The sequence below is a fragment of the Thamnophis elegans genome, chromosome 14 (assembly GCF_009769535.1).
Source record: "Thamnophis elegans isolate rThaEle1 chromosome 14, rThaEle1.pri, whole genome shotgun sequence".
Classification (NCBI taxonomy): domain Eukaryota; kingdom Metazoa; phylum Chordata; class Lepidosauria; order Squamata; family Colubridae; genus Thamnophis; species Thamnophis elegans.
Window position 1 is genome coordinate 48,772,183 of NC_045554.1, and position 16,499 is coordinate 48,788,681.

A 16,499-nucleotide genomic window follows, 5' to 3' on the forward strand; every position below is an offset into this window, starting at 1 on the left:
GTAGGAGAGAGGTAGAAGAAAGAGGTGTATGGAGAGCAGAAGAGCTAATAATGGGTTTTTATCTTTCTGGGCATTGATGGCAAGAGGAACTGATGTAATTACTACTTAATACAATAGGATATTGGCTATGTAATAGTATACAGGTGATTATATCTTATGAAAATGGAAAATAAAAGTATTTTTTTTTTAAAAAACTTATCCCTGGCAGAGAGAGACAGGAAACCCGCCAGAAACCTGGAATGCAAGAATCCCAAGACTGCACCCCAGACAAAAAAGGCAAAAGGTTTCCCAGACATGATGCAGTGAAATCCAGGTGTTTAGCACCCTATAAGCACAATTCACCATCCAGAGGTGGACGGGACCTGCTGTTTGCAATTTCCAAAAGCTGCATTCGGTGGAAAGTTGTGTGTGTGTTTTCTTCTCCCAATGAAATGAGCTGCCAACCTAGCCAGGGACTGAAGCAACACAGGGGTGGTTTTCAGGCACTTCCAATTGATTTTCCCATTCCATGAAATTGGATCAGAGAACTTGGTGGTTTTTTTTGAAAAGGAGGCCACCAGATCCCTGGGAAATCGTATATAACCCTCCTGGGACTGTAGTAATAAAATGAGTAATAAAATGGAGTAATAAAATGATAAACGCCCGCCTGGGCGTTTATCTAGGCCAGTGTTTCCCAACCTTGGCAACTTGAAGATGTCCGGACTTCAACTCCCAGAATCCCCCAGCCAGCATTCGCTGGCTGGGGAATTCTGGGAGTTGAAGTCCAGACATCTTCAAGTTGCCAAAGTTGGGAAACACTGATCTAGGCCACCCAAATGAGAGCCTTCCCGCCTGGGCGTTTATCTAGGCCACCCCCAAGTCCGGGGCTGCCCAGAGTCCAGCTGGACAGGATTGTGTGGGAGGGGGGGGCTTCCCCTCCACCCCCTCCAGCCAACTCCGCGCCCATCCAGCCCCTTTCCCTCAATGAGGCGCCTGCGCTCACGTCGTCCATCAGCAGCAGGACCAGGTTGGGCGCCGCGGGGGTCCCGGGGAGGTTGGCGGCTGCCCCCAGGAGCCACAAGAGGGCCAGGCCCCAAAGGGCCGGCATCAGCCGGGGCTGCGTCTCCATGGCAACGCTCAGGCCAAGCCGCCCCGCCGAGGGACCGCAAAAGCCTAGCACAAAGAGGCCAGGCAGCGGGATTCGCCCCTCTTCCGGCTCCCCGTCGAAGGGGAGGGGCTAAAGCCAACCAGGGGGGTGGGGGGGAGGAGCTCCTGAGGGGGCAAGGCCGCTCCGTTGGGCACGCCTCCTCCTTGTAGCCGCTGGCGGGGCCTTTAGAGCGCCCGTGGAATGAGTGAATGAAGCCTCGGGCTGCCCCCCACCAAGCCCCGCACGGAGCCTTCGAAGGGAAGCCGGAAGTGTAAAGCTGCCGGGAATACTTTCCCTGCGAGCGGGATTGGGGGGGGGGGGGGGAGGGCAGGGACGAGCGGGTCACGCGCTCCAGGCCCACAGGCGGAGCGCGACGCGATTGGTGGGTTGCCGGCCACGTGGGCGAAAGTGAGGGCGGAAGGAAGCTCGCCGCCCGCCCGGAGCCAGGATGGCGGTGTGCATCGCGGTGATCGCCAAGGAGGTGGGCGCGGGGCTGGGGCGGGGCGGGGGGCGCGGGGTGGGAGGGGGGGGGGACAAGGGGCGCTCCATCCCTCCGGGCCGGTTCGGCTCCCTCTGACCGCCTCGCTCCCCTCCCCTCCCCGCCCCTCCTTCCAGAACTACCCGCTCTACATCAAGAGCCTCCCCACCGAGAACGAGCTGAAGTTCCACTACACGGTGCACACCTCGCTGGACGTGGTGGACGAGAAGGTCTCGGCGCTGGGGAAGGCGCTGGTGGACCAGCGGGAGCTCTACCTCGGCCTCCTCTACCCCACCGAGGACTACAAGGTGTATCCTTTGCCTGGTTGGGGTGGAGGGGGGGCATCCGCCAGCAGAGAGAGAGAAATGACCCTTTAAGGCTGTTTTGTAACCCGGGCAGCTGGCCGATGGGGTGGGCTTCACTGCTGGCTGGGGAATCCTGGGAGCTGAAGTCCACCCATCTGGATGCCAAGTTGGAAAGACATGCTTTAAGACAGTTGTTTCTCAACCTTGGCCACTTGAAGATGTCCGGACTTCAACTCCCAGAATTCCCCAGCCAGCGAATGCTGGCTGGGGAATTCTGGGAGTTGAAGTCCGGACATCTTCAAGTGGCCAAGGTTGAGAAACACTGTCCTAACCACTGCTGGGGAATTCTGGGAGTTGAAGTCCGGACATCTTCAAGTTGCCAAGGTTGAGAAACACTGCTTTAAGACATGGCTTAAGATTGGCTGTGCAACCAGCCTCCTCTGGTTTCTCCATCTGCTTAGGCGGTCTCGACATACGAGATGGGGATGCTCAGGTTGTCAGAACTGGGCTGCAAAAGGCCAAGGGACCCCTGGACCCCTCAGCCCAGCATGAGGGTCTCCTCTTGTCTTTTTTCTGCTCTGTCTAGTAATCCGCTACATATCTAGGAGGTCTAGGAGAGCCTGGGGTGGCAGATCAAACCCCACTCTGATCTCGGGCACCTCTGGATAAATGAGGAAGGGATGCAGGGGTTGGAGATCAGCCTCCCATCCCCAAAATAGCAATAGCAGTTAGACTTATATACCGCTTCATGGGGCTTTCAGCCCTCTCTAAGCGGTTTACAGAGTCAGCATATCGCCCCCAACAATCCATAGATAGATAGATAGATAGATAGATAGATAGATAGATAGATGATAGACAGACAGACAGACAGACATAGAGATAGATAGATAGATAGATAGCAATAGATAGATAGATAGCAATAGATAGATAGATGATAGATAGATAGATAGATAGATAGATAGATAGATAGATAGATGATAGATAGCAATAGCAATAGCAGTTAGACTTATATACCGCTTCATAGGGCTTTCAGCCCTCTCTAAGCGGTTTACAGAGTCAGCATATTGCTCCCAACAATCTGGGTCCTCATTTCACCCACCTCGGAAGGATGGAAGGCTGAGTCAACCTTGAGCTGGTGAGATTTGAACCACCAAACTGTCAGTCAGCTGAAGTGGCCTGCAGTACTGCACCCTAACCACGGCTCCATGTCCGTGTCCCCTTAACCAGCCAAGCAGCTACGGCTACGTGACCAATTCCAAAGTCAAGTTTGTGATGGTGGTGGATTCTTCCAACACGGCGCTCCGAGACAATGAAATCCGTAGCGTAAGTTTTGAGGCGTCTCCCAGAATCCTCTCCGGGGATATAATAAGCCCTTTTGTGATTTAATGTAAGCGGGAATGGTTTCTTTGCAGATGTTCAGGAAGCTGCATAATTCGTATACGGATGTCATGTGCAACCCCTTTTACAACCCTGGGGACCAAATCCAGTCTAGGTGAGTTTCTCAACCTCAAGAACTTGAAAAGAGTGTGGACACTTCCAACTCCTAGAATCCCCCCCAGCCAGCCAATTGAATCGGTAGTGAAGCAGATGTCCCAAAGACGGGGGGGGGGGGGGGGGGTGTCTAGGTGCCTGCAAGTCAACCCAAATGCTGACAGTAGGGGGAGCAGGGGAGGAGGGGATAACCCTTTCGCAAACTATGGGATTCATACATTTTACTAGCCCTAGGTTGCTTTCCTAGTAGATGACCTCAATGCAGCCCATGATGCCTGGCTTGTATCCTAGAATAGAATAGAATAGAATTTTATTATTTGTATGCTGCCCTTCTCCGGGAGGACTCAGGGCAGCGAACATTTCAAGGGGGAAAAAAGGGGAACATAAAAAACAAAATACAAATAATAAAAGTAAACAACAGTCGCACAACCATACATGTCGAGAGGGGAGGGAACTCATCACCCCCAGGCCTGCTGGCAAAGCCAGGTTTTCACGGCTTTTCGGAAGGCCTAGAGAGAGGTGAGGGTCCGAATCCCTGCGGGGAGTTCGTTCCAGAGGGCTGGAGCTGCCACAGAGAAGGCCCTCCCCCGGGTAATAGCCAGGTGGCATTGGCTGGTAGATGGCACCCGGAGGAGGCCAACCCTGTGAGATCTAATGGGTCTGTGGGAGATAATTGGCAGCAGGCGGGGTCTCCTAGAACTTACGGCGTAGTTCAAGTGATAACAATTCCACTTGCTTGCTGTTTGCTAAATTGCAGAGCCCGAATGGGCCAGAGCAAGGGCATTAATGAGGGAAATGTTTTGCATGCAGAGCTCCTGGTTCTGCTTAGTTTGCTCGCAAGCACAGACGTGTTTCGGATGTTTGGGGGCTGCTTGGCTTTGCGTATGAACCAAAAGAGAAGAATGTGGAAAAAGCCAAGGAAAGACGTCAGCTTGGGAGGGAAGGGAAGCTGTTGGGTTCAGCAAGTGGGCTAGTGGGATGGCTGGTGCTGGCACAGCAGAACAGTAACTAGCAGGGGGCTGCACAAGGGGAGAACTGCCCTTCTTGTACTCCTAAATCAGCTCAAATTCAAATTTAATTCAAATTTAATGAATTTATATGCCGCCCAATCCCGAAGGACTCCGGGTGGCTTACAGAAATACAACTCTAAAAAGGATAAAAATTAAAAATATAGAAGAAAAGCAGATTTTTTTAAAAAAAAACACATCATGCACTCAATCTAAGCGGGGCTGGACCTCATTCATGAGGTCAACAGCCCCAGGCCTGCTCATCTGTCCGGCTGGGTTTGGCAGGGTGATCTGGTTCCTGCTTTAAAAGTTTCCCCTCTCTTATTTCAAGGGCCTTTGATAACGTGGTGATGTCCATGATGGTTCAGGTTTGCTGAAGGCCCTGCCGCCTTTCCCACCGGCTCCTTAGGCCTGAGAAGACCGATCCTGCACTGAGTTATTTCATGTTTTCTGTCCTTTGCTGCTATATCTTTAAAATAAACTCCTTTGCTGAGTTGGTCTGAAGTGTTTGAAGAGCTACTCAAGGGGCATAATTCCCAGAATAATAGAAGGGACCTTAGAGGACTTCTAGTCCAACCCCTCCGCTGCTCAACCTGTACCATTCCACATAAATGGCTGTCCTAGGCTTGGATCAAGAAATCCCCATCCTAAGACTTTGGAGGGAGCTTATAGTAATGCCTATTTGGGTTGAACAGCCTGGCTGAGGTTCCATTCCAAGGCCAGCTGAGACCTTTTAATGCAAGAAACAGTCTTCCTTTCTCCACTTGAGGGCCAGAATGGGATACTGTATGCCTTCCCCATTGTTGACAGTGGCCTCTGAATGCCTTTATAGCAGAATAACAGAGCTGGAAGGGAGCTTGGGGTCTTCTAGTCCAACCCCTTATAGCAGTGGTTCCCAAACTTGGCAACTTTAAGACTCGTGGACTTCAATTCCCAGAATTCTCTGCTGGCTGGAGAATTCTGGGAGTTGAAGTCCACGAGTCTTAAAGTTGCCAACTTTGAAGACGTCTGCATCACATGAATGAAATTGTGGGTTTTTGAGAAGGCTTGACTCACAGGGATCCACCACTGCCTTATAGTACTATTTCAGACAAATGTCCAACCTCTCTTCTTAAAAACCTCCAGTCTTGGAGCACCCACAACTTTTGGAGGCAAGTTGTTTCACTCATTGTTCTGACTGTCAGGAAATTCCTCCTTAAAATCCTTTTCAATGCCTTCCTTCCCACATGGTAAGTTAGGATGTCAGAAAGCTAAGCGAATCCTCCCTCCTTTTGCTAAGTCTTATCGTTAATAATAGCAATAAAGGCACATGGCAAAAGCCACCCCCAATTTACACTGAGGAGTGAATATGCAAATGCTGCGGTTTGCCCAGCTCAGCGCCTAAGATGCCAGAGAGACTTCTGTGGGCAGCCACTGAGGTTGCAAAGATTAATTTTCACTAGCAGGACCATTTATTTTGTAAAAAAGATAAACGTCTTACAACATGGAACTTTATCACAAACTACATATCTTGTTCATTGATACATTCATTTTAATATAACTCTCCTTTTTCACTCGGCTTATTTCAACTTCTGCCAGTTTATTATTTATGTAGGGCGCAATCCCCAGGAAGTTGCCCTCTGTTAAGATGCCCAGACTTGTCCACCCTGGCACTCCCAGCTCAGCTTCCCAGGGTCTAACCAGGAGACCTCCCCCCATCCCCTTCCTTAAATGCTTTCAGCAGATCAGTCCCATCTTTCCACTTGCAAAAATGAATATTTTTTTTAACACGGTAAAACTCGCTTCCGATGTCTCCGGTGCTCAAAGAGAAAACTTTTGAGGCACAATTTACAGATCCGAGAACAAATTTTTTTTTTTCCTTTGTCTGATGCAAGAAGACTAAGGGGAAAGATCATTTCAATAAAACGTGAACTTGACTTGTCTATTTTGACACAATTAACAAGTTTGCTATGCTGGCCTTTCTTTATAAACTCCACAATGGGTTAAAGATAAAAAAGGTTTTGTTGGGCACCCGAAAACTGCATTGGCAGCAGTAATTGATGTACCAGGTTGTGCCTGGGGTAGAAGGTCTGCAAAACAGGACTGCATCAGGTGAGCCCTACACTAAAAATTCCTTTATATTGTTTTGAAGAAACTTCTTAATTTAAATTAAATTTAAAATGAGGAGCAGGCCGTATTGGGATACAGTGACCTGCAATAAGTCCCTGCAAACCCAAGACTCACTCCTGTCCTCCCAGCTGGCCTGCCCTTTTCTAGCAAGGCCTCCCAGCCCTTTCACAGCCACACAAGGGAGGGGCATTTAAAAATGCACGCAAAGACCTTCAGGATGGTTGCAAAAAGGCAGGGCAGGTGTGCTGTTCCACACTCCTATCGCCAATCCCTTGTATACATACACACGCGCGCACACACAAAACACACATTCGCAAATCCTAAAGGCTGCTTGTAATGACTCTGCCTAATGGGATGCAGAGAGAGACGCCGAATTTGCAAAAGGGGAGGACTGGATGGTTTTGCATCCCCTCTCCCGCAAGCCCACCCAGTTTTTAGGGATTTTTTTTTTTACAAGAGGGCTTTGGAGGTGGAGGCAAAGGGGGGGTTGGATTCTGCAACAGGACATGCTGGTTAACTAGGTTTTGTTGCGGAGTGGGCCCCCTCCCTGGCTGGCCTTCCCATAATGGCCCAAATTAAGGGCTTTAAGCATCCAGGCAAAAGGGAACTGGCAGCCTCCCCTCCCCTGATATAATAGCATGTAGTTGCTGAAGAATGAAAAGAGAAAATGATGCACCCACAGACAGACACCCAAGCCAGGCTGGCAAGATATGGGTGCCACTCCTGGCTTCTTTGCCACCCACTGCTTTGATGTACCAGGGAGAAGGAGGATGGCAGCCCCTCTGGACGGGCTCCTCACAAATGGTTGACAAGTAACAACAAATACAGATCTCTTCCTCTCTTCCCTTCTGAATTCTTCCTGGTGTGTCCCTTGAATTGTCTCCTTCGCCAGCTAGTAAGGCACGTACCAGGCAGGTATCCTCCCACGGCCCCTGAAGGAGAAGAGGGTGCACCGGTCATCCGTTTCATCACACACACACCCCTTTAGTCCACCTGCATCTTCATCCCCAAGTACAGAAGGATAATCCAGGAGAAGGTCTCCAGGTCTGCTTGCTTGGGGAGCTAATCACCCAGGGAAGAGGCCCTCCAATCCTCCCTGGGGGTCTGGGGGTGGCTTAACTGCTGCCCTATATTGACAAAAGCGGAAATACAGAATGGATTTCTGCAAGACTGCAAGGGCAGCTGTGAAACTAACAAGGTAGAGAAAGAAAAACTAGAGCAGTGTTTCTCAACCTTGGCGACTTTAAGTCCTGTGGACTTCAACTCCCAGAATCCCCCAGCCAGCACAGCTGGCTGGGGGATTCTGGGAGTTAAAGTCCACAGGACTTAAAGTCGCCAAGGTTGAGAAACACTGAACTAGAGGAACAGAAGAAAGAAAAAATGCTCGTAGCAATTTAAAAACTAGAGCTATGCTGTAATTTGCAGCCAGATGAGAAGTTTGGGCTTCCTTCAAACACAGAGCAGAGTTAATGGAGTCAGGATTCAGCCTCCTCCTCCTCCTCCTCCAGAAGGAACAGCTTCCCAGAATGGGTGCCTATGTTGCCCACTCACCGGACTACTCTGCCACCGGACCTGGAACGTTGCCCTCCACTGAAGCTGGCATGACGAGGTGGGGCTCCCCGTCCTCGGAAGCGTCCCCTGGAACCGCCACGGTCCGTGGAGCTGATCCCTGGAAAGTTGGTTCTTTTGGGCAGCACCTGGTGGCCAAAACAACGTGGATCCAAGGAGGCAGATGTGAAAATGTGGAAATAAGGAGGCGGGAAATTGAAAAGCGGCCGCACCCCAGCTCATTGGAAGGGAAATTAAAGTTGGTCAGCGTATCAGCATTACATGCCCGCTTTCCGTACCAAAGAAGGTTCGGCGGCAGGTGGTGCAGCTGGTTCCAGCACAAATCCGCGGTAGACTAAAGCGCGCTTGACGAAAGCGCGTACATGACGTCATCACAGCGCGACAAAAACGGCACACTGAGCGGTAAATTTAAAATTAAAGCGAAAACCTTACCCTAACCCCCCCAAACCTAACCCTTAACCTAACCCTAAACCTAACGCTAACGCTTAACGTAACCCTAAACCTAACCCTAACCCTTAACCTAACTCTAACCCTAACCCTAACCCTTACCTTAACGTCAATCGGCTTGCTTTAATTTAATTTAAATTTAATTTATTTTTAATTTTATTTGTCGCGCTGCTGATGACGTCACGTATGCGCTTTGATCAGGCGTGCTTTAGTGGACCGCGGTTTTGACGGGGCACGGGTGCAGCTGCCTCGTGTTGTGGGAACCAAGCCGTCTCTTTCCCACATCACACAATTTCTCTGCACAGGGCATACAGTCCGAATCCTGCCACGGTATCTCACCAATCTGAGCTTCCGGGTTAGTGTTGCAGTGCTTAAAGTTAAGGCATCTTCTGAAGCCGGCCAATTGAGTTATCAGCCTTGAGTTTATCTGCCCAGCTGGTCTTCCAAAACTTCCAGGAAGGGCACTAAGTATTTTAAACGTGTTCTGCAGAAATGTCTTCTAATGAGCCACTCGGGGGGAAGGGAAAGTATGGTGGTGACAGAAGTTCAACTCGAACGGCACTTGGCTTTTGAGAGGGAAGCAACTAAGGTCTCCAGGGAGTTTTCAAGCAGGAACTAAGGGTCAGAGATATCCATCCTCTATCCAGCAACAACTCCTGCTAATGGTAGCCTCCTGCACCAGGACAGCCCCCACCCCACCCCGCCATGGGGCTTACCTTGATGATGCGGCCTCTGAATGTGCCTTCATCCAGTTCCAGGGCTGCTTTGAGAGCACTTTGCTCAGCGAATTCTATGTAGGCGTACCTGCAAGAGGAAAGGATGTTAAATAAAAATAAATCATATTTTATGTCATCAGCTGCCCAGAGTTGTTGTTGTTGTTGTTTATTTCATTTATATGCTGCCCTTTTCCCCCGAAGGGGACTCAGGGCGGCTCACAACTCAAACCAGGGAAGTGGGGATACAGACAAATTAAAACGACACAAAAACAATACATGATTTAAAACACACAACAATCATACCATCCTTGGATATGAGATGAGTGGCAAATAAATTTCACAGATAAACAAAGGTCCTGGACCAACCTGGGTAGGCAGCCCCTTCCTTCCTAACCAACTCTCCCACCGACCCTTTCCCCATAACCGTCGGTGGTCACTTGCCCTTTCGGATGGCCTGAGAACTTGTCACAAAGGATAGTCACTCGGTTGATCTGTCCGCAGCTGTTGAAGTAGGACTCCAGTTCTTCCGCAGTTCCTCCATAATCCACCTGTGAAGGTAGCAATAGCAATAGCAGTTAGACTTATATACCGCTTCATAGGGCTTTCAGCCCTCTCTAAGCGGTTTACAGAGTCAGCATATCGCCCCCAACAACAATCCGGGTCTTCATTTCACCCACCTCGGAAGGATGGAAGGCTGAGTCAACCCTGAGCCGGTGAGATTTGAACCACTGAACTGCAGATAGCAGTCAGCTGAAGTGGCCTGCAGTACTGCACTCTACCCACTGCGCCACCTCGGCTCTTGCCTTGGTTTGAGAGCCCTGGAGCCTTATCAGCACCCAGGACTCCACTTGGTGAAATGATTTATAGACCCACGGCATCTGGGAGTAAATTCCCACGAATGCAGGATCTGAGATCTGCTTCCTATCATGGGGAGAAAGTGAAAGCCGAAAGATTTATAGGATCTGAAGAGAAACCAGAGTACGAGAAGGGTGTACTTAACAAAGCTGGTAAAATAGGCCTTGTGACTTACTTACTACTCTGCATTAGCATTGTAGTCTCCTACAATGCCGAGGTGGCGCAGTGGTTAGAGTGCAGTACTGCAGGCTACTTTAGCTGACTGCTATCTGCAGTTCGGCGGTTCAAATCTCACCGGCTCAAGGTTGACTCAGCCTTCCATCCTTCCGAGGTGGGTGAAATGAGGACCCAGACTGTGGGGGCGATATGCTGACTCTGTAAACCGCTTAGAGAGGGCTGAAAGCCCCATGAAGCAGTATATAAGTCTAACTGCTATTGCTATTCCTGGCTAATGCAACAATGCAGGCTCTAAATAAACAAGTGGGAGAAAGTCAGAAGGAAAGGGAGCACCCCTCAGGGCAGAAGCTCACTCTTCATGACAGATTCTTGCACATACAATTTCACCCCTCATCCTTTCTTACATTTCCCACATAGATCGAGCGCTGGTCAGCATCCCGCTTCTTCTCGTTTATTCTCGGTAACAGAAGATCTGCACAAGAAAGACAACGCTAGGAGTTAGGGAAGGGGTGGCCTTTGAACAGGGGGCCTAGCAATTGGAGGTGTTGTAACCCCCCGCCCTGCTGTTATTCCCGATAGTTTTATTTCTTGAGACTCGGATCTGAGCAGCAGCCCCCACTCGAGAGCCGAGGTGGCGCAGTGGTTAAATGCAGCACTGCAGGCCACTTCAGCTGACTGCAGTTCTGCAGTTCGGCTGTTCAAATCTCACCGGCTCAGGGTTGACTCAGCCTTCCATCCTTCCGAGGTGGGTAAAATGAGGACCCGGATTGTTGTTGGGGGCAATATGCTGACTCTGTAAACCGCTTAGAGAGGGCTGAAAGCCGTATGAAGCGGTATATAAGTCTAACTGCTATTGAGGAAGGGCCCAGGGGAAGCCCCCGTTGGGCAGCCCTGCTTGACACAAGACATACCTGGCTCTGAACTCCCAAGGAGGGACTTGGCTTCATTCTGCAGCTCCTGCAGCCATTCATCATCTTTCTCCATTGCACGGACTTTGGCCTTGATGGCCTCCAGCTCCTTCACCCCAAGGGAAGCCAAAGTAGAGGTGGGACATGAGCAGCACGCCTTCTTCCCCAGGCACAGAACTGTCCCTGGAAATGGCCCTTCCCGGCCCTCCCGCGGTGCTGGTTTCTCAAATGCCAAGGTTTTTTTGTCTTGGCAAGAAGTGTAGACCTCTCCCCACCCACCCCAATGTAGGCAGAGGAGGCCTAAGCCTTGAGGAGGAAGGAGGGAGGGAAGAGGAGAGGGTAGTAAAGAGGGAAAGAGGGAGGGAAAGAAAGAGAGAAGGAGAGTTGAAAGGAAGGAAGGAAGGAGGGAGGAAAGGAGGGAGATTAAGAGAAAAGGAAGGAGGAGGGAAAGAGGAAGGGAAGGAGGGAAGGTATGTGAGAAGGAGGGGGGATCGAGGGAGGGAAAGGAGGGGGAAGGAAAGGAGGAAAGGAGAAAAGAAAGGAGGGAAGGCAGGGGAGAAGGAAGTAAGGGGGGGAGGGAAGAAAAGGGTATGGAAAAGAAAGAAATGAGGGAAGAGAAGAGGGAGGGAAGGAATAAGATAACTAACCTTTGATGTTTATAATGATTTGATAGTATGGGAATATCTTGAAATGTAGTTGTATTGTTTTTTACAAGTTATGGATGTTGTATTTTCTTTTTACCAATAAAATCTTATTTAAAAAATAAAAATAAATAAAAAAGACCTTCCCATACAAGAGGGTACATGTCTCAAGGTGTAAGACTCACGGGGTCTTCTGCCTGCTGAACCTCTTCGTTGGCCCCTTCCACAGGAGTCGAGGCCGAATCTTCTTCCATGTTTTTCTGCCAAGCAGAAATTTCAGCGGCATCCCAGGGAGAATGGTCGATGTCGGAAGCAGGAGGATTACACCACCAGGACCCGGAAGCAAGGAAGGGATGGCGGCTTGGAGAGAGTCACATCACCAAGGTTAGGTCCTTTGACTGCCTAGGGGGTGTCACGGTGGATTTCTTCCCTGTCCCCAGCCTTGACAGAGCAGTGTTCTTCCTCTCCCCACCCCCAGACACCTTTCTCTGGCTTCGTCCCTCAGTCCCCCACCTTCTCTAGTGTCCACTTGGGGGTCTGGCATCAGTGGCCAAGAGCTGAAGGGAAGCGTCTTGCCCATTCCCAGACAAAGCCTAGTTCCTATGAAGGACAAGCCTTCCAAAGATGTGTGTGTGTGTGTTGAGAAGGCTTTATCAGATGCAACAGATCACAGCTTTTTGCTTTTCCATAACGGTATGAACAAGGTCTATCAATCTAATCTGTAGAACGCAAAATCAAAGTTTCATCCTTTTTCACATCAAGCCTTAGTCTACTGCAGTGGTTCCCAAACTTGGCAACTTTAAGACTTGTGGACTTCAACTCCCAGAATTCCCCAGCCAGCAGAGCTGGGAGTTGAAGTCCAGAAGTCTTAAAGTTGCCAAGTTTGGGAACTACTGGTCGTCTGTAACAGAGTCAGGAGTCAATGCTACTTTTTCTTTCCCTTTTCCTTCCCCCTTTCCCCTTCCCCCTCATTGTCCTCTTATTTACTTTTGCACTTTGCATTTTACAATACTTTATAACTTATAACTTAATAAATGAGACTGGAAAAAATGGATTGACTATATACAAAACAAATACGGGACTAAGAAGTTCCAGATAGCCTATGCTTAAGATCAGGAATGAGTTAAATTGTTCAAAGTTAGTGTAACAGGAAGAAGCTAAGATCAATGTAGAGATGTTATTAACCTCTTTTTTTTTAAATTTCTTTTGTCTCAATATATTTTAGACTGTGTTTGTTAAAAACCTATACCGTGTACGGGCTCTGGGAAGTCGGGGGGGGGGGGGAAGGGTGGTGGGTAGTTAGGGAGGAGGGGGAGGGGGGATATATAGTATGTGTTAGATTTTAAAGTAACGTGACTGCACTTGTATACTGTTGCTCTTTAATTTCACTGTAAAAATAGGACAAGCTGAATATATTAATAGATAGTAGAAATACACCGAAGGGAGGAGGAATGGGATAGAAGAAAGAGGGGTAGAAAGGGTGGGAGAGAGGACGGGAGGGAGGGTGAGAAGGAAGGGAGGGAGGGGACTGGGAGAGAGGAGTGGTAGAGGGGGAGGGGAAGTAGGGTAGAGGGGAATGATGGAGGGAATGAAGGAGGGAAGATAGTAAGTTGGAGGGGGGCGGAAGAAAGAGGTGTATGGAGAGCAGAAGAGGTATATTGGGCTTCTATTTGAGTTTGAGTTTTATTTTATTTATATTTCTGGGGGTATTGTTGACAAGAGGAATTGCTGTGATTATTGTTTAATGTTGTATGGCCCCGGTTATGCACAGTGTATATGTGACTGTATGAAAATGAAAAATGGAAAATAAAAACATTTTAACACGATAACTTAATAAAATGTGATTACGGAGAAGGCTTGATCAGATGCCACTCTTCACAACGAGCGTGTGGAATCCACACGATCACAACGGCAAATACTACGCAGGGGCTAAATCGGAACTTCCTTTCAAGCCGGCCCTGCAGATGAGCCAAGAAGACCGTGGGAGACTCTCTCCTTTCCCTGTGACCATTCCTAACCTTGCCTCCAAAAATAGCTTCATGGCTCCCTGCCTGCACATTGCTGGGGAATGGAGTCAGGAGGCCCAGCTTATCATGTGAGTGGGGCCGAAGAGAGACGCTTAAGGGCCGTTTGTTTTTGGATGCGCGACAACAATGGCTTTGTTGCTAGTTCAGAGGTGGCTTTGGAAGCCTAACGGCGAGGGCCACACTTCATGCTCTCCAGGAAGGCCGGCGGTGGAGCCTTCACATGATGCATTCCCGGAGGCATCCCGTTGAGATGAGCAAGGCTTGCTCAGGCGAATACTCAGCTACGCACAAACACACATCGGTGCAAGATATTCAAGCATGACCCCCTACTAAACAGTTCTGTCTGTCCCCAAGAGCAAAAGCCATGAACTGTGCAATGCATTATTTTTTACTCTTTCGGGATATTCCAAGTTGGGAGGCATTGGCTGAATTCATGATTATACTAAGCCACGGCTTGTGTGTATGGCTTGTAAGCCCTAAACCAGTGGTTCCCAAACTTGGCAACTTTAAGACTTGTGGACTTCAACTCTCAGGATTCTCCAGCCAGCAGAGCTGTATTGTATCGTGTCTGTAGCTGGACCGAAAACCTTAGCAAGAGAACTGTTGGAAGGGGTGCTGTAGAAAAAGGCCACAGGCCCATCACATAACCAGAGCAATTTTGGTGAAAATCAAGGACGCCGAAGTGGAAGTATCATCTATTAAATCCACGCATTTAATGCAGGCATGAGCAAACGTGTGGTCATCCAGGGTTGTTAAACTCCAACATCCTGTCATGGCTTAAGGCAGTGGTTCCCAAACTTGGCAACTTTAAGACTTGTGGACTTCCAACTCTCAGAATTCTCCAGCCAGCATAGCTGGCTGGAGAATTCTGGGAGTTGGAAGTCCACAAGTCTTAAAGTTGCCAAGTTTGGGAACCACTGCCCTAAACCTTACTTTAGGCCCCAACAGTTACCAAAAGCAACAAGCCGCTATGTTTTCAAAGCGAGCCAACATCCAAACTCCTGGGATTCTACCATGAAGGATCCTCAAAAGACCCTTTTAATTACAAAAGATGAAGGCCTTGGAGACAAGTAACGTCCCTTCAAACAAGGAAGCCAGCCCTACAGTCATATCTTACCTTGCCCCAAGTCCAAACATGATAACTCACACCTTTTTGGCAGCAAACCCTTGCCCGGTCCCCCCCGCCTCTCAAGGCCAGGCAAATTTGGAGGAAGCAACAGCTGAGGCAGAACCTCTGGCGCTGCATTTCATCTCTTTAACAGCCAATCACAGGCAGCATTTCATTGGGGTGGGGAGTAGGCTAGCAGGGGAGGAAGAACAAACCCCCTCCATCTTAACCTGAACACGAGGGCTGTTGTTCCTATCCATTCATTGATTTATACCCCCGTCTTTCCTTTTGAGGAGCGTGGGAGTCTTTGCAAACTGGGTTGGAGGGCTGGTGCCCCTCAGAAGCCAGGAGGGAGGCTGTGAGTCAGTGAAGCCACTCCTGAATTACGGGAGGTCTGGCTCAAAGCCTGGCTCTGCACCAGATCAACAGTCTCTGAGAGGTTGGTTGAATGGGGTGCAGTTGGGCCATTCCTGCATCTCATCAAACCAGATCCAACCAAAGCCTTCATCTCGCACATCCAGGATCTCCGATCTCCTGTTGGGCTTCAGTGGCTAGGCTTGTACGGCTGAGCCCTAAGAGGGCTACTTTGAGTTTGGCTTAGCGTGCTGGGCAAAAGAAGCCTCTCTCCCAGGAGGGAAGGAAGGAGAGAAGAAAGGAGGGAAGGAAGGAGGGAAGGAAGGAGAGAAGAAAGGAGGGAAGGAAGGAGGGAATGTAGGAGAGAAGGAAGGGGGGAAGGAAGGGGGAAAGGAATGGGGAAAGGAAGGAGAGAAGGAGAAAAGAAAGGAGGGAAGGAGAGGAGGGAAGGAAGGAAGGAGGGAAGGAAGGGAAGGAAGGGGAGTAGGAGAGAAGAAACGAGGGAAGGAAAGAGGGAGGGAGGGAAGAAGAAGTAGGACCGTTGTAAGATAAGATGGATCTATGGGATGGTAAGAAAACAATCTTCAAGTATATTGTCAACAGTAGGGAAAAATTGTTATAAATACATATTATTAATAACAGTTATGAGATCATATAATTGTGAATGTATATATGAAATTGATAAAATTAAAATAATTTTAAAAAAGAAAAAAAAGAAGCCTCTCCCCCCCACCCCTCCTAAGCTGGCTACTTGAAGCCTGTTGGCACTTTCTCAGCCTCTGAGGTTGTTCTAAAGCAGCCGTAAAGTGAGATTTAGACATTAAGTGTGAAACCTACTGGGTCAGGCTGGACAGCCTCTTAGAACCCCTTTACTTCTATATTAAAAGTCACACAGACAAGAGTTGGAACTTGCAATCGAATAACAGGGACAGTTAGAAGTTACTTAAAGGAAGTCTCCCCATTCACTAACCGCAGGATGTTCTCGCCAACGTCCCTAGGTCAAAACTTGTGTTAAAAGTCCAAGCCACAAAGTTCAATTAAAGTTCGTTAATAACACGTAAGCCATACCTGAAACAAAAGGAGAAGTAAGACCCTCATCTCCTTATAAGGCTTTCTCCTCAAGGCAACCACTGAGAAATGAGTTAAGTATTTCCGTGTTGCAATGCTTTTGGGAATGTATA

At 49.0% G+C, this 16,499-nt stretch overlaps 3 protein-coding genes across 4 annotated transcripts in view; 1 reads left to right on the forward strand and 2 right to left on the reverse strand.

The window, feature by feature from the left end:
- The window catches only part of GALNS (galactosamine (N-acetyl)-6-sulfatase), a 38,577-nt gene extending 37,368 nt beyond the window's left edge, over positions 1-1,209 (reverse strand). The window contains exon 1 of the mRNA XM_032230623.1: positions 983-1,209. Coding sequence (XP_032086514.1) covers positions 983-1,108 — 126 coding nt within the window. The 5' untranslated portion in view covers positions 1,109-1,209. The remainder of the gene's footprint in view (positions 1-982) is intronic.
- A 270-nt stretch (positions 1,210-1,479) lies between these two features.
- TRAPPC2L (trafficking protein particle complex 2 like) lies at positions 1,480-4,900 on the forward strand. Of its 2 annotated transcripts, none has more exons than XM_032230624.1 (5): positions 1,480-1,607; positions 1,742-1,914; positions 3,142-3,232; positions 3,322-3,401; positions 4,739-4,900. In XM_032230624.1, exons 1-5 carry the CDS (start codon positions 1,575-1,577, stop codon positions 4,782-4,784), a joined length of 423 nt encoding a protein of 140 aa, XP_032086515.1. In that variant the 5' UTR covers positions 1,480-1,574; the 3' UTR covers positions 4,785-4,900. The 2 variants fall into 2 exon arrangements, with proteins under 2 accessions (XP_032086515.1, XP_032086516.1); XM_032230625.1 differs by having other exon boundaries at positions 3,145-3,232.
- A 2,508-nt stretch (positions 4,901-7,408) lies between these two features.
- Positions 7,409-14,993, reverse strand: PABPN1L (PABPN1 like, cytoplasmic). The gene is made up of 8 exons (XM_032231444.1): positions 14,974-14,993; positions 12,015-12,189; positions 11,192-11,297; positions 10,685-10,752; positions 9,690-9,796; positions 9,249-9,336; positions 8,068-8,213; positions 7,409-7,448 (listed from the first exon to the last, which is right to left on the reverse strand). Exons 1-8 carry the CDS (start codon positions 14,991-14,993, stop codon positions 7,409-7,411), a joined length of 750 nt encoding a protein of 249 aa, XP_032087335.1.
- Positions 14,994-16,499: the final 1,506 nt, after the last annotated feature.

Coding starts and splice junctions, on each gene's coding strand:
- TRAPPC2L (XM_032230624.1), top strand. CDS start 1,575: ATGGCGGTGTGCATCGCGGTGATCGCCAAGGAG. Junction 1,915..3,141: donor CCCACCGAGGACTACAAGGT/GTATCCTTTGCC, acceptor TAACCAGCCAAG/CAGCTACGGCTACGTGACCA. Junction 3,233..3,321: donor GAGACAATGAAATCCGTAGC/GTAAGTTTTGAG, acceptor GTTTCTTTGCAG/ATGTTCAGGAAGCTGCATAA.
- PABPN1L (XM_032231444.1), bottom strand. CDS start 14,993: ATGTTTGGACTTGGGGCAAG. Junction 11,298..12,014: donor TTCAGCAGGCAGAAGACCCC/GTGAGTCTTACA, acceptor CTTGGGGTGAAG/GAGCTGGAGGCCATCAAGGC. Junction 7,449..8,067: donor TCCGGTGGCAGAGTAGTCCG/GTGAGTGGGCAA, acceptor CTTCTCCTTCAG/GGGCCGTGGGAGGATACCTG.